Source organism: Ambystoma mexicanum, chromosome 12 (assembly GCF_040938575.1).
Source record: "Ambystoma mexicanum isolate Mex_15411 chromosome 12, UKY_AmexF1_1, whole genome shotgun sequence".
Classification (NCBI taxonomy): Eukaryota; Metazoa; Chordata; class Amphibia; order Caudata; family Ambystomatidae; genus Ambystoma; species Ambystoma mexicanum.
In genome coordinates this window covers 593340562-593363732 of record NC_090936.1, presented here as the reverse complement: position 1 = coordinate 593363732, position 23171 = coordinate 593340562, and the positions used below count along the sequence as shown (strand labels likewise).

At 48.4% G+C, this 23171-nt stretch overlaps 1 protein-coding gene across 1 annotated transcript in view; it reads left to right on the top strand.

The window, feature by feature from the left end:
• CORO1B (coronin 1B) overlaps window positions 1–23171 on the top strand; it is a 261148-nt gene that overhangs the window by 210250 nt on the left and 27727 nt on the right. The window contains exons 8-10 of the mRNA XM_069628964.1: window positions 13077–13222; window positions 17552–17609; window positions 17873–18130. Coding sequence (XP_069485065.1) covers window positions 13077–13222; window positions 17552–17609; window positions 17873–18130 — 462 coding nt within the window. The remainder of the gene's footprint in view (window positions 1–13076; window positions 13223–17551; window positions 17610–17872; window positions 18131–23171) is intronic.

Sequence of the window (23171 nt, the reverse complement as noted above, 5' to 3'; positions counted from 1 at the left end):
GAGGATGTCTGGAGAACTCCTGCACTGCAGTTCGAAGGTCGGCGGCAGCTACAGGCTCTTTCCAAATCAGCAGCACTTTGCGGTTTCAGCTACCGGTCATTGGCACCACCGTGGTTCTTCGACACTCGATGGACTCCCCTTGTTTCTGGGGTCCAGCACTCTTGTTGTGGGTCAGGCTTGTGTTGTCCTGCTTCGGGAGGGTCCTCAGGATTTTCATGGAGCTTGGGGTCTGGCTTAAAGACGATGCACTCGTTTCTGGGTTTCCTGACCCCTGGCACTCGGTTCAAGCGGCAGCAAGGAAGTACAGCCAGCAGGGAGAGGGGTGCCAGCAAAGTTCATCTTGGGGTCAGGTGGCCCCACCAACCCAAGGGAAGATGTCATCCGTTCTGGGCTTCTCTAGTCGATATGAAATTGGAGCTTCAGCACTGCAGCAGGGCTTCACCAGGCACTTCAAGGGTCCAGGAGGGTACAGCAAGCTTCTCTTCCAGTTTCTTTCGTCTGTTTCTTCCAGTGGTCGACTCTGCCTTCTGTTCAAGAGACCTCGCCTTTTATGAAGGTTTCTCCCATTCATACACAGCCTAGTTATCACTTACACAGCAGGGTGGTTGTCCTAGGACAGCCAGCCTGCCAATCAACACTGGGTGCATTCACGTAACCAAGGAGACTATGGACAGGGAATTTCGGGCTCCTCCCTCGCTTTCTACCCTGCCAGACACACTGGAGCCGGAGGCGGGTTTCAGCACTGAAGCCCACCAAAGAGAAAATGAACAAAAGGGTCAACCTGGTTTGGCGTGCAGAGTAAAACCCAAGAAAAACCCCACAGCAACAAATGGCAAAAAAAGACCGGGGCCATTTTGACAAAATGGGCAACCATGGGTACATTACTGCAGCTGAGGATTCTGAGGATTTTCTGAGGAAAATGAAACACTGCCACCAGCCATTAATTGTAGTGAGGGTAACATAAAAAAATGTTACATGAGTAGGTAGGAAAAGGGGCTATTAAGAAACCACCCCCCCCCCCCCCCGAGTACTTCCACATAAGATGGGGTGTACTGGTCCTACATAGGAAAAACAGGTAAGTAACGTCAACTTCATCTTAACTACTCTTGGGAACTGTAGTTTACCCAAGAGAAGGTATTTAAACCTTATGAGAAATACCAGGACTTCTCTGAGACACTGGACTGAAGGTGCTGTGTGTCACAATACAAATGTAGATGCCTATGGAGTTTGTCAGACTCCAAAATCTAAGAAACCGAGTCCAAATCAGATCAAAAATACACAAGGGAGTGAGAAAAAGATCTTGCTCAATTCAGGATAAAAAAGCCCAGCAAAAGAGCTGGGCGGTTTCTAAGATTGAAGGGAATTAGCACCGACATTAGAATTCTCCTTAACAGCCACAATGTCATTGGCGTCGTTATGGGCGGTGTGGCGATCACATAGATTCCAGTACAGCACCCTTGGGTGACCATTTTCTCAAAATGGCCCCTGTCGTCGTCTTTCGCCATTTTCCGTTTGTTATTTCCTGCTGGGCTTTTACTCTATTATTTCCAATAGATTGTCCTTTGTGAGTTTTGCCTTTGGCGGGATTCTACCCTGAAGCCCGCCCAGGGTCTATTGTGTCTGGGAATGCAGGAAGTGAGCGAGGAGCACAACACTTCACTGGCCTTTGTCTGTAGGAATGCCTGGCTGAAACCAGTTCTAACTGGGCGGCTGGTTGTCCTGTTGGACAGCCAACCCCCAAGTGATTGACAGCTCTGAGTGTATGAATGACTGGGATCCAGCATAAAATGTATTGACTACAGACCGATTCAACCACTGGAACAAGCAGAAGACTAGTAGAGACGCCAGCAGCAACTTCCAGGACCGCAAAATCACTGGTGAAGCCTTGAAGCTGTGCTGGCGCCGTTTTCACATCGACAGGGAAGACCCACCAAGGACGACTTCCTCCCTTAGGCTGGTGGCACCAACTAGCCTCAAGACCTGGCCATCCACAGACTTGCTGTGACTTTCCTGAGCTGCAGAATCCCAGTACCTGGGGTACCTGGACCATCATCGAACGCATCGTCTTCCAAAGATCGAATCCGGCTGAAACTTTGCAGGCATCCGCGTGGACCTCCAAAGGAAGGAATTCTTCACCAAAAGTCTGAGGACCGAGTAATCTAGGAGAAATCGAAGGGCAATATTAGTTTCTTCTTGGCACTAAGAAAAAGGCGCCAAAAAGAGCTACCAGAGTGAGTGGGATCCATTGCTGCTGACCCCTTCTCCCGGGTGCTGCCGCAGAAGCCCCCCTTTTGTCACCATGACCAAGGAATAGGAATCGAAGTCTGCAACGCTGCACCTAAAGGGAAGCCAGCTACAATTTCTTCACTTTCAAGGTTTTGTGGGGCTTGGGTTGTAATTACTTTGTGCAATTTTCAGTGCTTCCTGGCTTAAGTAAGTGTTGACCTGGACTCCTTTGTGCAGGCCTTGCAGCTTGTGCATTATCAGGTAGACTCCCCTTGAGCTCCTGTGGTTCTTCAAGAACCACTGACTGGTTAACTAACTTTTCCTCTGAATCTCTTCATCGGAACTGGAACTGTCCATTTGACTTTGGCTGTCCTGGTTTCCCAAAGGCCCATCTTCTGATCCTATTGGCTTTGTCAGTGCTGGGTCCTCCATAGGTTTTAATTGTGTACACTTTTCTTTCTGGGAAACAGACTACCTACATCCGTCTGGGAGAGTATATTTGTTATTAACAGTTGCTAAAGTGTGTTCTGCCTAACTCCTAAAACTTTCCCTCCCAGCTCAGTTTTGTAAAGGCTATATATATATATCTGATACTGACCTTAATTGACATCCCTCTGTATGCTGGATATGTAAAGCATAGAACAGGTTATTGGACTGCATTATTGTTTTATATTAGTTGAATCTATTTCACATTGAATGTTGTATTTTAGATTTGCTAGTGTGCCGTGTGTGTGTGTGTGTGTGTGTGTGTATATACACACACATATTTTAATGCAGCTTTGAGTAAGTGTTTACTTAGATACCAGTGTGAACTGATTTCATGGTACTGCTCTATAGCTCACATAACTCCCTCCTAAAATACGCCTGGCTGCTCAGCCACTTTTCCGACTACTGTAGTACAGGCCTATATTAAGAGTTGGGTCCCTAATGCCAAGAGAGGTCTTATGAAGTCCCACACCAGTTGGACCTTAGAAAAACGTACCAAATACCCAGGCCTTACTCAAGTTGGGGGAGTGGGGGGGGGGGGGGGGTTACATGGACAATACACACTTTTTCCTTCCACCACACTACAGTTGGATAACAAATGATCTTTATAGTAAAGAAAAGTCATAGAAAAACCATCCTCTACAGGTAAGTAACATTTTGTAAAGCAGGAAGTTCAGTTTAGTAATTAAATATCACTTTTGAATAAAACAAATTTGCAGTCAAAAGTCCTTCTTGAAAAAGAAACAGTAACTGGCATGTAAAAGGTTTTTGGTTGAGACTGGCAAGTTCACAAGAGATCCAGGGGGACCGGTATTGCGAATAGGGGCAATCTTTGGTAGGAGAGCATTACCTCCGAACGGAAGTGCACCCAATAAGTAGTTCCTGGAGTTCTGTTAGAGGGAAACCCTCAAGAGTTTGTGAATAGAAGGAAGCACCGGTATGAAGAAAACAAAGAAAATGCCTGGCAGCAACTGGATAACCAGGATTGCAGGTGGCGGTTTCCAGAGTAGATTGCTCTGTACGACGTTCCATGTCCACTGAGGGCTCCAGTGACAGCCTACTGATGAAGATGGAACTCTCAGACCCTTGGGAAGGACGACTGGTCGAGATTTGTAGATTACCATGGCGCTGGTCATAGGCAGTGGAATAAAAAGGAGAGACCATTGCGATTGGGATGCAGGATTCCCTGGTTGTATTTGAGTAAAGGATTCTGCTTCTTTGGTGTGTGGAGGTGCGCAGCATGGGGAGACCCATACGAAGAACAGATTTTGAAGAAAGCACACCGTAGAGGAGCAAACCATGGAGATGGAGCAGAATGGCAAATTCAGCAGTGCGGTCATAAAAGTGGAGGCAGCAGTGCCTCTGGAGCTTCCCATGTAAGGATAGACAGGCCTTTGTGCAGGAGCTGAGCTTTAGTTGTGCCAACTGAATTAGAGGAACGGAGCACCACTGTGGGTTTCTTCTAGTCTTTGGAGAGGCAGAGCTATGATGTCTGATTATTTTGGGACATCAAACTGCCCTGGTGCAGAATTTTGGTTCTTCCTTGATCATCAGGCCTTCCAGAGTGCAGGGTCAGAGATCCAGCTATAGTGACGGTGAGCAGGCCTTGGGGGTCTGCTTTTAATCCCCCTAGGAAATAGTTTACTTTTGATGCTTTTCCTCCATAAGACATCAGGGAGTCACTTATTTTTGTTTTGAACCTTTCCTGACTGTTTGAGGATTCCTGGCGGTTTTTGCTCCACTTACCTTGCTTATCTCATCTGTTTTGGGAGCACTGATCCGTCCCTATGGTTATGTGAAGGAGAACTCAGTTCTCCTTAATGAAATTCTTTTGCTTATTTTTCTTGCACACATCTTCTGTGAAGTGTGATTGGGAAACAAAGTCCTGTAACATTGTTTTTAGCAACGTTGTGGTTACTTGCATGATGTGTCCAGAATGGGCTGGTGGATACTTAGTTTTTAAAACATTTTTACAGTCATGTGCACTTTTGCTTTTTTCCACTTAAGTACCATATACCCGAAAATGGCTGGATTTTCCATGCATGGTAGCCCATTTGCCAGAGAAAGCTGAAACTTGCCACATGAGGGAGGAATGTGTATGTAAGTGTGTTCCTAATCATCACCTTGACTAGACTTGTGTGGCTGTCCAGGATTGGACAACACCGACAGTTTGAATGGTGCAGATCCTTGCCATTGGTGGTCTAGGGGCCACTCTAGCCACAATCCTGGATAAAAGGACTCCTGCAGCCACACTTCAGATAATGGTTGTAGTCAAGACTCCTTTGAAGGAGAGGTGTCCGCTATAGACCTGGAACACTTGGTTGGAAGATTGCCAACAGCCCTTTTATTACTTGTCCAGCTAACTCTGTCCAGTGGCGGCTCATCAATAATTGGTGGGAGGATGCCAACCAGCCAGTGCCCTCACCCATTATGGAGGAGCTGAGCCAGCCTATTGTAAACAAAGAGAAACTTAATTTCCTTTCGACAGTTTCAGCAGTACCGCAGCACGCGTGCCTAATGAGCCATGCAAGGCCTGGGGTGCACGTTCTCAGCCAGGACTCTGTCTCTGTGCCAAACCGACCAGAGACTCTTCATCCGAGGATATCTGGCAAGTGCATTGGCTCCATCTTGCCCATCAGGGAAGAAACCATGGCCTTCTACTGCCTCTGGTCCTGCAACCACACTGCTGACCTTGCCTTCCTGGTCCTTTTTTTTTTCATGACTGGCTCTCTTTTGGTCTCACTTCCCAAGGAAGAACAAATCTACACGATTTGCTTGTGGTCTTCCCAAGCCGATCCAATCCTCAGAATCCAAATCCTGTGTCGGAGGAAGATATTGGAAGCTTGCTTCGATAGCTGCGGCAGCTGCTCTGCACTTGGGCTCCTCTGACTTGAACCCTCAACCTTGTAATCACCAAATCATGAATGATTGTCCTTTCCAAGTGTATTGTGATCCCTCCTGCACAAGTGTCATCACTGAAATCTATGGTGGTCGCCAAACATTCACAGCGACTGCTTCTGAAAACTACCAGCTGCAGGACTGCTTTTTTGGTTCGAGGGGATTGCTCTCGACTCTCCGACATTATTGGCAAGCCTTTTTTTTTTTTTTTTTTTTTTTTTTTTCCCTCCCTCGTCCCTTGGTCCCTGCTTTGTCATCAAGGGTCTTCTGTGCCTTGACCTCCACTGGAACACCAGAAACTCCTTCTTGGGACACTCTTGCCGAAGGTAACGTTCCAACCAAAGACTGTCCAAAATCTACACACTGGTCTCCCCTGTCCTCTCCATAACGTTAGAGCCCGGATAGGAAAAGTGCTGCCACCTGGTACTGCATTTTCTTTTAAAGGAATGACTGTTACTTTTTAAAACTGATATACATACCCGATATATTGTGGCATGTTTTAGTTTACTTGCATTTAAGTGTAGTGATTTTTCTTTGCCTTGTGTTGTGTAAAGATTATATAGAAATATAGTATTTGGACATTCTCCCATTTAGTGTAAATGAAAAGCGTGTACTGCATTTTTTAATCGACCTGCTTCACTTCCTGAGAGTTGGGTCGGAGCTGTTCCTTCGCTACCATTTAGAGTATGGTGAGCTTGAGGAAATCGCTAACAGTACCTAGGTTCCGAAGATGCACCTAAAGACCTGGACCACAGGGCTTAAAGAAAAGCTCCCTAGCACTGACTCTAATGCACCAAATGTTTCATCTGTCCTGAGACCTGCTGGCGATGTTATGCAAAGAACTCCTCTTTGCTGGTTTACTCACTTCCTTTCCCGTAGTACTTCCACCACCAATTATGTTCCTTCTCCCTCCACCAAGCATGTTCTTTCTTCTCCTGCCTGCCAGCCGATGACCTCTTGCTCCAATGCCTCCTAATCACTATCTAGTTCAAAATAACTCCTCTTAATAGTCTCCCATCACATCCTTCAAAGGTTCACCTCCATCTAGAAGGTTTGCATCCTTCTCTCCTACTTTTTCATTCTCTCCTGCTCCCCCCCCCCCACACCCCTCCCTCACAATGTCTTGCCACCAAACTCTGTCATGTGTGATCCTTTACTAAGGAGACTCCTTCCTTACTAGCTTTTCCAACCACGTCCTTCAAGATTCCTGACATCCCATCCTCCTTAAAACTCAATATTTTTCTTAGGATGTTCACTGATTGCCTCCTTTATTTCACCAACCTCCAGATCTTTACCACTCTGCTCCAAACTCTCACCAAACAGCTCCTTCAGATGGTCACCTGCCTCTTATGTAGTCTCGCCAAACATCTCCTTTAAATATTTGCCAATCTTCTCTTTATGCACACACTTCACCTCTCCCGACACATCTCCTAATATTTCCTACCCTTTTCCTTAAGTTTACCACCCACCTTCTGGATTATTCTCAAATCTAATCTGTAACTCCAACCAACTGCTTAAGCCCACCAAAATTTGTCAAGGCAATCTCCCCTTCTGGTCTCCAAGCTCCTCCACCCCTGCCTCCTCCTCCAAACTCCCTCTCCTTGCTCGAAACTACAGTTCTCCAGCATGGGTTCTGGCATGGATTCACATGCTCATGAATATTCCCCGTCGTCAGGCCGGGAATCCTCGGTAAAGAAAAAATCTGTATCAGTTTCATTTCTGATCTGTCTTTCTTAGTAGTAACCAATCACTGATCTCTGGGTCTGGGTCATACCGCCCTCTCCCTAAGCCCCGCCTCTGGCAGCCATCCTCAGATTTTTACCAGACGCTCAAGTGTTGGGAGTCCTCGTGCTTTAGCTTGAGTTTTTTGCTGCGTTTTCGTGCTTTTTCAGGAGATTTTCTAATTTTTTCGGTTTAATCGAGCCTCAAGCTCCACCATTTCTACTTCCGACAACGGGGACCCGTTTCGGAATTCTTCTACGCCCCTCAAGGGTAAAGTTTTCGTTGAGTTTACACTTCTTGGAGTATTCCGGAAGGTCTGCGGCCTACCTCAACGGACATGGCCCAGGAGAAGGGAAGCTCTACGCCTGGATCCAAGCTGTTCAGGTGCTGCCCTGGATGCGGATTGCAAAACGTTTTCAAGGAGGACGAGTATTCGCAATGTCTCTACTGCCTTCATGAGGACAAGATGCACGTGGAGAAGGTGTCATGATGCCCGCTCCTGGGGAGCCGGTTCAAGCCCTGCGTCCCCGAAAGCGGACCTCCAGTCCCCAAGGAAGGACCTAGCAACCCCATATAGGGGCCCTTTGGACAGTGTCCTGGCGCCTATGGCGCCAGGCTCATTATGGAAGTGCTTGGGTGCACTTACCTGATGCAGACCATGCTGCAGGATCCCGGCCACCTTGAGGCCTGAAGGGAACTACTTTACCTGTGGGACTAATTTACCATCCGGGCGTGGTCGGGGAAGGATACATACCTGATTGGAGGAAGGATACATACCTGGAACTTCTTCCAAGGCTATTTAAACCCCACCCGAACAGCCACACGTGCTTTGCGTTGTTCTGCATCTAGCAGCTGGACACTCGCCGTGTCTGCTCCTGCATCCTGACTTCTGCCACGCCTGCCAGAAGAAGGAAAAGTCCTTACCTGCTAAATCCACACCCCGGAGACATCTCGCCGACAATCCTGAAAAGGAAGACTTTCATTTAAAAGCTCATCGCGTCGATCGCTGCAGCGCCGCATTCCACTCACCTTTACAGGGCGCCTCCATGTTCAGCAGCAATCATCCGGATTCGCAGTCACGCCCCAGCGCCTAGGGAGAAAAAGACCAGAACAAAAGGTGAGAGAGAAGGGAATAAGGAAAGCTAATTCTCCATGTTAAGACTTACCTGTTGATTCATTCCCTCTTCATTTCGGGTCCGCGCCGCATCCTGGCATTTCCGGACCCCGACCCCTAAGGGGAAAAAGAGACATCAGCGTTAATGAGCGAATGAAAAGACATTACCAAAAAACGCTCATTAAAGACTTACCTGATTTCTACAAGGATTTCACCTCTCATCTCGGGTCGGTGCCTGTTCCCCGGCATTCCGTACCCCGGCCCCTATGGGGAAAAAGACACTAGCATTAGTACATTAATGCATGGACACAAGGGGAATCTCTTATCAAAAAACGTACCTGGAAGCCAAGCAAGTTTGGTTCTCACCAATCTGAAAATCCAGTGAAGTAACTGGATACCAACGCGCCCCTGCATCAGAAGCAGGATGGAGAGCTCGTCCTTCCAGATCCTAAGGTGAGACGCTGCGAGGAATCACAGAAGGGTTTCGAGGAGGGTGAGAGGGGAAAGTGGGAGGCTGATTGCATTACCCCGCAGACAGTTAATCCCCTATTTTCGCCTACAGAAGGATACTTCTGCGAGCCAGACAAGCCAGATTTGGGGGCCCGGTCCAGTCCGTCTTCGAACCCTGCGCATCACCTTTGAAGAGGTCACAGCAGCGCGAACCAGGCCGGTGCCTCCGTGGGAGTCAGGTGAGCGTTACAGAAGGACTGTGCGTTCTGCAAGAACCTTTCGGAACGGACCAAAAAAGATCGTCGTTCCCGCCTCACTGCCTGGCTGGAGAAGGGCATAGCAGGTGAGAAGGCGAAGAAAAAGTCTGAGCGGGCTACTAAGACCTGTGAGGGCGCCCCGGCGACGGGGGCCCAACAGAAGGCCAAGCACCGCGAGTCCACGGGCACCGGGAGCGGCAAAAGGTCGGTCTCTTCGGCTGCCAGGCAGGGCGCTACTTCCCCGGCATGTTCGACCACGACCCAGCGCTCTGGTTCGGGGAAGAGGAAGTCCGAGAACCCGGGTAAGCCGCTGAAGCGGACCCGGTCGATCTCGAAGGGGGAGCGAGGCGCTGACCCTCCCCCCAAGGCGAAGGCCCAGGACGCACCTAAGGTGGTGAGGGCTTTGATCCAGCCGGCAAAGGCCTTTATCGAAGTGGTTATTGCAACCCTGGCAAAGCCGGCTGAGACTACACCAGTGGAAACGGCCTCTGGGCCCAGAGTATCCCTGCCACCGCAGAGAGAATCCTCTTTCCAGCCCATCGTTAAGACCCCCCGTGAAGTCCCCGGTGGAAAAAGAGGGGGGGGTGGCCATTACAGACTCGGAATCCGCCTGAGGAGGAGCTGGAGGAAACCGAGAAGGGCCTCAACGAGCGGTGCATAGGCCTCAACGAGAGGTTCGAGAAGGCTCGATCCCAGGGGGCGGTCCCTGCTGACATGATCGAAGAGGGCCCAGTGGAACGGCCATCCCGTCAATCCCATCCGTGACAGCCATTACCCGAGCCCCAGGATAGCTTGGCGGCCATTTTGTTGGCAAAACAATCCTTATGTACCGAGATAAGGACGAGATTACCATGGACCCCGACGGAGGATCCAGAAACTGGTCCGTCGCGAGGCCCTCCGAACAAGTGCAGGAGAGTCCACCCCGCTCCTCCCTTTGTGCCTGCGAGACCTGTGGACCCCTCATCCCCCTCGCCGGACCCTAGAGGATACGGCGATGGATACAGCGACGGGGACGGACGATGATGGCGGCGATGACACAGCGGACATCCCCCCGCGGGCTTCTTCAGCCGACGAAATTTCCACGCCGTAACCAGGGCATCCGAGCTCTTAAGCCTCCATACTTGACTTTTCATGACGCAAGGGTGGTGCTGAGGACGCACCCCTCCTTCATGCCCAAGGTGCCGTCGGACTTCCACCTCAACAAGCCCTTGGTGTTACCAGTTTTCTTCCCGTCGCCTTCGACGCCGGCCGAGAGGACTTTGCACTCGCTTGATGTAGCTAGAGCGCTGAAGTTCTACGTGGACCGCACGAAGAGTTTTCGGAAGACGTCACAACTGTTTGTACTTTGGGTCTGTGAATCAAGGGAAGGCTCTCTCGAAGACTTCCATTTCCAGATGGCTCTCCGGCTGCATCATGCACTGTCACCGGTTGGCAAACCGACTGCTGCCCGGCCGTCCGAGAGCCCATTCGACCAGAGCGATCGCTGCTACCATGGCGTTCCTGTCTGGTGTGCCCCTGCTGGACATCTGCAGGGCTGCTACGTCGAGGTCGACGCACCCCTTCACAAGATTCTACTGCGTCGATCGGGACTCCAGGGAGGAGTCCAGGGTCGGCCAAGCAGTGCTGCGCAACGGGTTCACCTAAGGTGAGCCTGGTGAGGAGGTAAGAATTGCTTAATGTTGAGTTTTGGATGTTATGCTTAATGTTGAGCCTTTGCCACCTCCCGTGGTTGTGCATGTGTATACTGCTATGTATTATTTTATTCATGAGCATGTGAATCCATGCCAGACCCCATGCTGGAGAAGGAACAAGTTACTTACCTGTAACTGTTGTTCTCCAGCATGGGTCTGGCATGGATTCACATGCGAACCCTCCCTCCTACCCCTCTGCGGCTCTTCACTTGGTCATACTGCCACTTGGCGTGCTACCAAATCTGAGGATGGCTGCCAGAGGCGGGGCTTAGGGAGAGGGCAGTCATTGGCTGGGGGCAGTATGACCCAGAGATCAGTGATTGGTTACTACTAAGAAAGACAGATCAGAAACGAAACTGATACTGGTTTTTTCTTTACCGAGGATTCCCGGCCTGACGACGGGGAATATTTATGAGCATGTGAATCCATGCCAGACCCATGCTGGAGAACAGTTACAGGTAAGTAACTTGTTCCTTACCAGCTCCAAAAAAAGACCCACTTGCTAGAAATCTCACCCTAACTGCTTGGAGCTTGGTGTATTTGTAGCATGGTGACCACTGCCCTGTGCTGGGTGAGGAGTCTGCACCTTTCGCTGTGAATTGTTGAAAGATGGGCATTGGATATCCCTAAAAGGCTGACTTTGACCAGCTCGAGAGATTTGGGGTGGGACCAAGCTCTTATTTGACCTGGCCACCACCCTGGATCTCATTCACCCTCTGCTGGTCTGAAAATCCGGTGTTAAGTTAAAAGATGGTTATTTTTTCTTTTTTTTTTCGTTAAAAAATATCGATGTACAAAGACCTCACAGTGCAGTCTTTCTAAATCTGTCATGCCCCTGCCGCAGACTTGTGCGCGTAGGGGCTGACTGGCACAGCGAGACCCAGAGGAGTCGTTGCGGGAGTGGTAGGATGTGTGTGTGTGGGGAGTTTAGTGTGTGTTGTGCTGGGAAGGGGGTGGTGGGTGGGGAAAAGGGGAATTCAGAGGGTTAACCTCTCCCCCCACCTCCCTGATTAACAAGAGAACCAGTGAGGGATGGGAAGGAGGGGCAGTAGGTAATATTTCAGCATTTTAAAGCCAACACAAAAAACGGCCGTTCTGTTCTGTCTTTAAAATGTGGAAGAATCACATAAACCCAAGAATCCCTATCTGAAATGCAACCCCTCTGCTGCTCCAAAGTATGAAGCTGAGACTGACGCTCTTCTGTGTGAGTAGAACATGCATGCCTTTGATGGGCTTGTAATTCTGAATTACTTGTAAGGGCAGACTTCGTCAGAAGTTCGCTGTCTTGAAGGAACATCATTATTTTTCTTTCTAAGTAGCTTAAGAGGCCTACGCCAAACAGAATTCCATGTAGCTTATCAAGGCTGACCACCCTCTCTAGACAAAACGTCTAGAGTATAACAATAAAAACACTCTGAAAATACAGCAACAAGCCTCTGATCCCTTATTTTAAGGGTCGTTCAATCATTTCCTCATTTGCAAGATGACCAGGACTATTGCTGCAGCTTATCAAGGAAGGTTACTTTAAAGATGGCTTACAATCTGTGCCTCCTAGGTTGAAATCAACCTGCTGGTACTACAAATGTTTGTACTCCCTGACCAGTTCACATGCTCTGAGCATCATGCTAGTCAACTGAACCCATTTTGTCAGTCAAATAAACAATTCAGAACACAAAGTAAATGATTCTGATTTTTCCTGAATGAATAAGAAGGCCACAGAGTGACTAAGAGCGACTCCATTGAATCCTACGTTAGATGAAGTTGAAATACTGACTTTCTCAATGCTACTCCTGCTCGTAGTTTGCCATTTACTGTAAATGTTAGGTGGTCAATGTGTTTAAGTATGTATCCTTAATTTTCTAAAATGTTAAGCTGCAAAGATCATTGGTATTGAATGCTTTTTGCAAGTGCCCTGAAAAACATGGTGGGCTCTGTGCTGCTTTTGCCAATTGCAATGTTACCTAAAAACCAATAAGAAATGCAATGAACTGTAACTTGATGCTTTCCACTCGCAGACATACCACTAAGCATGAGGCTTATTGCAATATGTCTGATCTAGTTTCATATGTATGTTTCTTTTGAAGCCCTCAAACCCCACATGAGTCTGAAAGTTGTAATGAAGAAAAAAACCAAGCAAGCCCCAGACTGAATGCTGATGTGAGACATGGGTGGTGGGGAAGAGGATAAATGCTGATGGAGCACTCAAACTGTTTTTACTTAAACATCCTCTAGGGTGACTCCAGCATCCGGTACTTTGAGGTCACAGACGAGTCTCCGTATATCCACTTTCTCAGCACATATGGTAGCAAGGAGCCCCAGCGAGGGATGGGATTTATGCCAAAGAGAGGCCTCGATGTCAACAAGTGTGAGATTGCCAGGTAAGTGTGCTACTTCAATGCTCTGAAAGCTATACTGCCATCTTCCAGTTCATTTACTGATAGTTGGTGGTTTGCGATACCCTTAAAGTAGCACATTCATCTTTCTGGGAATACCGGCCTAGTGATGCTTTTCCTGTGAATAGGTTGGAGCTACCACTTCAGTAAAAAGCATTGCAGAAGGAGCATTCACCGCTCACGAGGTAGGTTGTAAAAGCAGGGTACTTCTCTTTTTGACAACTGCTGGCCAGTTTTTAAATGGCTAATTAAAGTAAACCGTTCTAGAGAGGCAGAGCAATGTACTGCTCTTAAAGTAGGGCTGAGAGTCCTGCTGGTCTAACACACTCCACTAGTGATGAAAATAATTTCAGTGAATTTCGGCATTCATATACTTGCTACACTAGTCATTTGTTCATTTATAGTGCTCTTTGTGCTGCTTGTAGACCTAAAGGAGACTACTCATTGAGGTACTAGACTAGCAAAGTACTGTTGCACTTGGAGTGAGACTAACTATAGAAGTCAGACCTTTTGTGACTTTGTACTTGTGAAAATGTATTTGGAAGACTAGCTGTCAATGTGAAAAGCTTCCTGCCATTGAGAAAATCTCCCTCACTCCACACACTTCAATTCATAATCTTCGATTACTTTCTGGGCATAATATTGATTCAATCGGACATTTTAAACATGAATATATTTCCCTAAGGGTTCTCGAGAAAGGGATCCAGTTTCTTTTAAAAGTCTGTATACCAGACTGTGTACCACCAAGTGGACCATGTTAGTTCATTTTCTTCCACTATGGACTTTGGTGTCTGCAGCAGAGCTGTGTGGATTGGGAGCAAGTTTCATATTGGTAGAGCTGTAAAGGAGTGGAGACTATTCATCTCCCACAAGTTGACTTTGAGAAGCTGCGACCTGCAAGGTTTGTGTGGGCCGTATTGGCTTTGAGAGTTTGATAGCCCAGTTGGCCAGATGAAGGAGGAGTTCTCAAAGGACTCTTGACCACAGTTCATGTAGAGAACATCCAGCCAAGACCAGTAAAGGTGTGACCTACAAACACTGCCATGCATGGTGCTCTAGCCAGTTGCTAGCTTTGTAGGCGTAACGGATGGATCTCAACCTCTCGTTGCAGCCTACATTCTGTTATGACCTCAGTATGACACGTGTTAGGGAGAATTTTTATTTCTGTGCCAATTCCCTTTAACCTTAGAGACCCCCAGCTCTTTCGCTGGACTCGTGGCTTTTAAAATTTTACTCCTGAGTGAGTGGGACCTTTTTCTCACTCGCTCATGTGTTTTCCTGTCTATGATTTTCTGTGCTCCTTACTATTTTATGGAATCTGGTAAACTCCATAGGCATCTGATTTTGCATTGTGAAACACACAACACCTTTTATGCAGTGCCACTGAGAAGTCCCTTGGACTTCTCTTAATGTTTAACTACATTTTCTGGGGTGAACTACTGTTCCCAAGAATAGTAAAATGACCCCTGTCTTACTTACCTTTACTTTATGGGTCCAGCACACAGCTCCATATGTGGAGTGCTGGGGGGGATTACCTAGTAATTCCTTTAACCTATTCCTCATGTAACAGTTTGTTAAACTAACTCACTTGAATGACTGGTGGCAGTAGTTTCTTTTTTACTACCTAGTGACGTGTATCTGCAGGCTGATACCTCGGCTGCAGTGCTGCACACAAGGGTGACAATTTTTCCAAAATGGCCCGGTCTTTTTTTCGCCATTTCTTGTTAGTTTCTTCTAGGCTGAAGTGTGTCTGGTACGGCAAGAAGTGAGGGAGGGTCCTGAAATGTCCCTGTCCTTTGTCTCGAAGTGTGCCTGAGTGAAACCAGTTCCTAATGGCCGGCTGGCTTTCCCGAAAGGACAGCCCCCCTTCTGAGTGATTGACAGCATAGGTCTGTGAATGAAAGGGAACATGCATAAAAAGCAAGGTGTTGGGGACTAAGTTGACCACTGGAGGACAGAATCCAGGGCAGATAACAAGAAGACACCAGCAGCATCCTCCTGAACCGCAAAGTGCCCGGTGAAGCCCTGTAGCCGTGCTGACCCTGTTTTTGAATCGACAGGGAAGATCTGCAAAGGACGTCTTCCTCCCTTAGGCTGGTGGGACCAACTAGCCTCGAGCTACTCTATTTTGGCGCAAACCCCGACTTGCTGTGACTTTCCAAGGCTGCAGAAGCCCAATACCCGGGGTACCTCGACCACGTATGGTTGCATTGTCTTCTGAAGTCCGAATCCAGCCAGATCTTCGTAGACCCAGATCCAGAGGACCCTACAGAAGCAAGAAATCTGCGTCCTGAGTCCAGGACCGAGGAATCGGGGAAATCCTAACCAGAGCTTTTCGTTCGTCATTGGCGCTGAGAAAAAGGCACCAAAATCATAACGAGCCGCTGAATCGATGGAAATCCATTGCTGTAGAGTCCCTCTCTCGAGTGCTGTCGCAGGAATCCACCAGACTTTCTCCCTTTCGTCACCATGACCAAGGACCAAGAACAAGGGCCTACTGCATTGCATCATGAAGGCAGCGAGCTGTAACACTTTCTTAATTTTCAAGGTACTGTAGGGCTTGGGGTATTTTGTCCTTTTGCTGCATGGGGTGCTTATGACCTTTTTGGGAGTGCGTTTTAACCCAACACCAAGTTCACCTCAACTTACCTGCAGTGGCCTTACATCTTGTGCTTTCTAAAGGTGACTCCTCTTGAGTTGTTGTGATTTCTCTTTTGAACACCGACTATTTAAGAACATTTTTCTAAGAAGAGCATCAGAACTTTGACTTTGTCCATTGACTTTGGCTGTCTTGGCTCCCTAAAGCCCTCCTTCTGAACCTATTGGTTTTGGCAGTGCTTGTTCCCTTAGAGGTCTTAAATTTTGAACACTTTAATGCTGGGATTATTGACTGCCTGCATCCCTTTGGGAGAATCTCACTGTTCTTATAACCTACCAGTCTGTTCTGATAACCTACCAGTCTGTTCTGATCTAACCCTAACCTTTTTCCTTCCTGAGAAACTCAATATTGCAAAGGTGATGCTATATAAATGTTATACTAACCTCAAATGATGTCATCTCCGGGTGCTGGAAAATTTGTACCATATGAATGTATTACTCGCCTGATTTATTGTTCACTTTTTGAATTGTATCCAAACTGGGAATTAATGTTGCAGCTAATTACTGCTTTTTAAAGAATGCTGTAAAAATCTTTGTGTATAAGTAATTCATTTTTTATAACTATTATAACTTTAAGCGTATACGTGTTTACTTGGATACCTGTTTTTAATGGTTTTAGTTGCACAGCTCTACAGCTCACATTACCCCTCTTAAGATCAGCCTGGCTGCTCAGTCACGCTACCAATATGTGCAGTACAGGCCTATATTAAAAGGTGGGTCTAATACCAAGGAGATAAGTTTTGTGTAGTCCACACCAGTTGGACTGCACTAATTCTTACCTAACAAGGCAGTCGATCACTAGTAGCTCGATTGAGCAGTCTTGCAATAGGAAGCAAGACTACCAGTGACGGCACATCCTGTGCTGCACACAATCTGTTCTGAGAATCTGGGCTTAGTTCTGTGACCATTTCTGAAGGTAACACAGGTTCATTCAATTAGTACTGCACATTGTCTATTTAGTATTGTTTTTCATATGTACACACTTTGATTACAAATCTCTATTTATAGCTGATCACTTTGGCCTTTTAATGGGTTCTTTAATTCGGTGGCGATTGTTCATCCCTCTAGTATTTTTTTTGGTGTTTTATTGCTCAGCCTATTTTTCCCAGGAAGGTGAGGATTCAAAAAAAGCCACTGTTTGCTTGCACCATAGATTTTCTTCGTAAGTCCCCCTCCTAATCTGCCCCGGGCCCTCGCACCCAATATAACCACTCCTCTCCACCCTACCTCTAGTGCTTTGAAAAAGTCCTCACTAGGATAAGGTTTCTTTTTCTTCATTATAGTGGGGCAGGGGTTTGAACTACATACCCACTAGGATGCATCTGGGCTGTGTACTCTAGAGAAATCATGTTTGGCAACCAGTTTCTAACACCTCTGAGTGGGAATGTTCTCTCAAAAGGTCTCATATTTCTCTTCCTATGCCCATCTTCTTATCCTGTACCCTTTAGGGTCGTATTTTGCCTTCTATGTACCTTGCAGTTGGATGCATTGCTTGTTCCTCAATTGTTCCTGCTCCATTACCCCCTGCCCCTTCCCCTCGCATGCTAGTCACTCTTTTCTATCGCTTTCATTCTTCCCCCGAGCATTCTATCGCACACCCTATGTTTTGTCTATATCGGCACACCTCACTCTTCTGGTGAACTCTTCTCTTTACAGGTTTTTCAAGCTGCACGAGCGAAAGTGTGAGCCGATCACTATGACTGTGCCAAGAAAGGTAAGCTAAATATCCTTGCAGCCCCTACTCGCTCTCGTTATGCTTAACGTTGCACAGGGAAAATATGCATATGTCACCGTCTCTGCAGATTCCTGGGTCTATGTGCACTTTATGCTGGATAACGTTTGGGGGTTAAAAGGGAGGATTAAGAATTTACATACATTTTTGACAAGTCGCCACATTCACTGACTGGTGTATTGAGGGCAATAGTTCTGGGAGTCTCCTTATTACTAAACTGTTTTCATTGCTTTTGCTTCCCCCAGTCTGATCTGTTCCAAGATGACTTGTACCCAGACACTGCTGGGCCTGAGCCTGCTATGGAGGCTGATGAGTGGGTGGCAGGCAAGGACGGAGACCCCATCCTCATCTCCTTGCGGGAGGGATATGTGCCAACCAAGCAGCGTGATTTGAAGGTCAACAAGAAGAATGTGTTGCTTGAGAACCGGCCTGCTGGAGGGAAGCTAGCAGCACCTGCTGCGCACGCGCCCGTGCCAAGTATTAATGTCTCTGCAAGCCATGTGGTATGAAAACAACCTCGTTCTCTCATGTCGCTTTCCACTCTTTCCCTACGCCTCATGCCTCCCATACCTCTTGCTCGCTCTGTCCCCCTTCCACGTCCTTATCTACCCAGGTGTATTTGTACACCTTTTTCGTCCAGTACGAATGCTAAATAATGACCTGAATATTGCTGCTCCTTTTCCGAGTAAGACTATGATGCTGGCTTCCTGGTACTTTTTTTCAACTTCATCTGGCCATGTCATCCTCACTGATGTTCTTAGTCTGCGGCATCTCATTTGGGGCTCCAGCTACAAAGAAGTACAGGTCATATGTTACCATCTTAACCGCTTGTTTGCAGATCGACTTTGCTGTGGTGTTGAAGTGGCTGAATTAGTGAGTGATGCTAGGACATGGCGTTGTTAACATTCCCTAGTGAAAGCTGAGAATGACAACTTTCATGTCGGACTACCTTCTGGGTGCATTTTAAGTCTTGGCCCACATAGCCGTGCTGAAGGATGCAAAGGGATAGGTTCTGAATGGAGCACGGGCCACACCTGAGTGATGAAACGGGCAGCAATGGGGAGGAACCACAACTGTATTTCAATGACCAATCGCATTATACCACAAAAGTAGGGAAACTGACCCACCAATCTGAACCCACACTGACTAATGCTGCAAGTAACGCACACTAAAAAATGTGACCCCCTCCTATTGTGGGTATTGAGTTAGTAGGTAGGATGTGTTCGGGAGAAAAGTTAGTCGAGAGTGTAGAGAGAGGAGAATCTAAAGAAACTAGTGCTACAGTCAGGGAGGGAAGGTTCCAGTGCTGAGTCCATGTGAAGAGCCAGCTAAGAAGCCAATGCGAGAGAAGGGAAAGACTAGACTAGTGGGACAATGGCAGGATGGTAACTAGGACTAGAGTGCAGCCGTGCTGGAGATTGTGTTGTCCAGAGCTCAGACTGGTAGCTAGAAACCCTTACAAATTGGAGTGACCGTTAAGAGAATCCCAGGAAGAGCTTTATGGGAACTATAGACCAAACCCTGGTGAAAGCGCAGGAGCATGTGACAAAGTCCCCTGCTTAACATGGGCGACCAATAGCAGGGTGGGCCAGAGCCATCCTGAGCAAGAGGGTGCTGGCCCGCACTATGTGCGCAGGGATCCCCCAGATCAACCCCACCCAGTCCCCACACTAATGCCAGGGTCAATCACATGAGCATAACCACCATGAAAAGGAGGGTCCGGTCCAAACCCATTAAGGATGCCTCTAATCCTAGTATTGGTTCTCCTAGAGAGCCCTTCCGAACTTAAACGTGCAACGTAGGATTGATTGCCTTTTCCCTGCAAGGGAAAAGTGTTGCAACATTTTCCAGCCAATGTGTAAATACACTTCTTTCTTCGGCACTGCTGCTAAAGTAAACATTTGAGAGTATGAGTGAGAGTAAAGCAGATCTGGCAAGTCCCACTGATACAAAGTTGCTATAGACCCACAAATCGAACGTAAAGTTGTGCGTTGTCCGGGTGAGTGGCAAAACGAACACTTTTTCTCCAGCATGGGCTCTGGCATGGATTCACATGCTCATGAACATTCCCAGTCGTTAGGCTGGTAATCCTCGGTAAAGGAAAAAACAGTTTTTCATTTCTAAACTGTCTTTCTCCTATAAACCAATCACTGAGCTCTGGGGTCATACTGCCCCCAGCCAATGACTACCCTGTACCTAAACCCCATCTTCGACAGCCTTCTTCAGATTTTTATCGCACATTCAAGTGTTGGGAGTCCTAACGTTTTGCGCTTCTATCTTCTCTGCATTTTTTCGCTTTTGTGATAGAAAAATTCTATCGAGCCTGTGTGCTCCATCGCTTATTCTTCCGATTAACGGTGACCCGGTTTTCGGCATCTTTCATCACCCCTCAAGGGCAGAAATCGTTGAGTGTTCTTCGAAGCTTCCAGAAGTTATTCAGGCCTACACTGCGCCAGATCATGTCCGAGGAGAGGAAGAACAGTACTTCCCTCTTCAAGCTGTGCATCAGCTGCAGTTTGCGGAATGTCTATTCGGATGACCAGCATTCCTAGTGCCTGTATTGTCTACACCCGGAACATAAAGAAGAGATTGTGAGATCTACTGTGGCTTCAGCAAGTGCACGATCAAGGATCGACACGTCCAGTTGGCGGTGTGGCTCCAGACCAGGGACTCTACCTCGGGTGATTCTCAGGGGCACGTCTCTTCCAAATCCAGCCAATCTGAGCGGGCTTCTACGTTCTTTGAGGGCGCTCCATCCATGGGGGCCCAACACAAGGCCAAGCTCCGCGAGTCTGCTTCTGTCGGGGTCTCCGCTCCAGCGGGTCACGCGATGGTCAGGGCGCGTTCATAGTTACCATCTGCTTCAATCTCCAGCCAACGCTCCAGCTCATCATCCAAGAGGAAGTCGGCTACCCCAGGGAAGCTGCGGGAAAAGGGTAATGTGTCCAAACCGCTTGTGAAGAAGGCCAAGCCGGACAAGGTGTCTGAGCTACTCATGAAGGAGAAGGCCAAGATGACCTACCTGCCTGTGAAGGCCCAGGTGGTCCAGGCCAAACCGTCCTCAATCAAGACGGTCGTGGCTTCCCTTTCAAAGGCAAAAAGGGGCTGACCCCGTCCAGGGTGCCCCGGAGACAGCCTGAGTGTCTCTCCTGACTAGGAGAGAGTCTTTGTTCAAGCCGATAGTAATGTCCCCGGAGAAGAGTATGCCGGACCTCAGTCTGAGACCGAACCCTCAGGACCTGAACAAGGGGGGTGGCAGAAGAACTCCAGGGCATGGACATCTCTTCATCCGACGAGGCGGAGAGACTTCCCGTCAATACAATCTACGATGGTGACGACGACGATGGGAATGTTGAGGAGATGCCTGCCGGAAGCAGCGACGAGGACACAGATACCGTCAACGGGAACGACGACACGGGCGCTGAGCCCAGTGACCCTGTTCCCAAGTGCCCCCTAGAGATTTGTTGCAGGATATCCGCTTGACTCTCCACACATTGGTGTCGGCGATTCAGAGGAGGTTGCCGACGACCTCGCCAGCGGCACTGCTGGTGACCCTGTTGACACCAGGGGCAGCCACCGGCGAAGAAAAGACACCCTATGCCTCCATTTCAACCATCGCTGCCTTCCCCACCGAAGAGAACGGGAACAAACACGGCAACGACGGATACGGATGATGATGCAGGACTGGGAGACCCTGCATCACCGGCGCTGAGAACCTCTCCACCGGACGAGGTGGGATCTTTTCATTCCATGATTGCCTGGGCGTCAGAGCTCTTCCAGCTCACCCCAGAGGAAAAGGAGGGCTTCCTGTACCAACGTCTGGAGGCGAAGAGGAAGAATATCCTGTCGGTACCACTCCAGGGCGACATCTGGCATGAGGGGCTGGTGCTGCTGAAGAATCCTGCTTCAGCTCCAGCTAAGAGACTGGCTTGAGAAAAAGTACCGGGTGCCAGTCTGCGCCAAAGTGTCTGCAGTCTCAACCGTCGCCGGACTCTGCCGTCTAGGCAGCCACCAGGAAGAAATTGCCGAGCTCATTGTCCTCTTCATCCGTACCCCCCGGACAACAAGGGGGAAGAAATTGGATTCCATGGGTAGAAAGGTAATCTACTCGGTGGCGATGACAGTGAAAGCTGTCAATGCCTTGGCGATCGTGGCCAGATACAACTGGGAGCATTGGTTCAAGATGGATCCACTCCTGGATTTCCTCCCCTATGTCGAACTGGTCAAGGCTTTGGCGATCCTCCAGGAAGGCGGGGTGGCGTTGGACCACGCAATCACAGGGGCAATGGACATTGCGGACATGGGTTTCCGCCAGATGGACATCAGAGTTTTGCCTTTGCTGCTGGCTCAAGGCCATCAACTTCAGGTAGGAGGTTCAGACGAGGGTCCTGGACATGCCGTTTGGAGACAACCTGTTAGAGAAGACAGTCGCTAAATCCCTCCAGGCCGACACGGAGACGTCCCATTCCTTGGGCACCCTGCAGCTATCACAGGCCGTCCTTTTGTTCCTCAGGAGGAAAGTCTATCAGGTCTTTGACTAGTTTCAGTGGGGGCTCATCCTCCTGCTCCTCGACCCAGGAAGCAAACCATGGTTGCTCCAAGGCATTCTGAGGTGGCGGCTGTCGTTGTCAAGTATCCCAGAGTGGCACCCCGGCCGCCAAGCAGGACTGAACCGGCCAAAACGTCAGGCCCCCACTGCTGCACCCAGGTGGGAGGCCAGCTGGCGAACTTCGTCAGCGTGTGGGAGACCATCTCCACCAATTGATGGGTGCTGGACGCTTTCGCCCACGGACGAACCTTCAAGTTTAAGTGTCCCCGAATACCACTGGTGGCCTGACAGGAACAACACATCCTTCAGCTGCTGCTGGAGGTTTCGAGCCATGTTAAAGAAAGAGGTGATAGAGCTGGTTCCAACGCGACTCTGGGGCTCCTGAGTTTACTCCAGGTACTTTCTCATAAGAAAGCAGACTGGGAGATAGAGGCCCATTCTTGACCTACGACGACTCAACAAGTACATAAAGTCCCAGAAGTTCAGGATGATCACGCTGCAGCACATGCTTGGCCAGCTGGAGGAAGGAAACTTTCAAATGGATTGTGTCCTCCTAAGTATTCTACATCTTTGACATGTAATGTCCACAGCTGTGCACTTCGGAAACTTTTTCGGCAGAGGGCATCCTGCGTCGATGACGTTGGGTCGATGTCCCTCGAAGGCGACATCATCGGATGTTATAAATAGGACACAGGGCGCCTAAGTTTTGTTTTTTTCCCCAAACGTGTTTGCTTCGAGAACTCGGCGCGCTGCGTGTGTTTCATCGTAGAGAGGTCTTCTTCTTCGACCCCTCCGACTCCGCAGTCTGGCTTCAAGACTTGCCGGGACTACAAGTCTAAAATGCTGATCACTGACCTGCATCGTATTTGTTTTTGGTGCTTGGGCGAGAGACTGTTCAAAATGCCAGTCGCTGACTGTTAGGGCCTTGCGGGAGCATAAGGGGAAGCTTCACGTGGGCAGGGGTTCTAAACCCAGTAAGTCCCGAAAATCTAAAT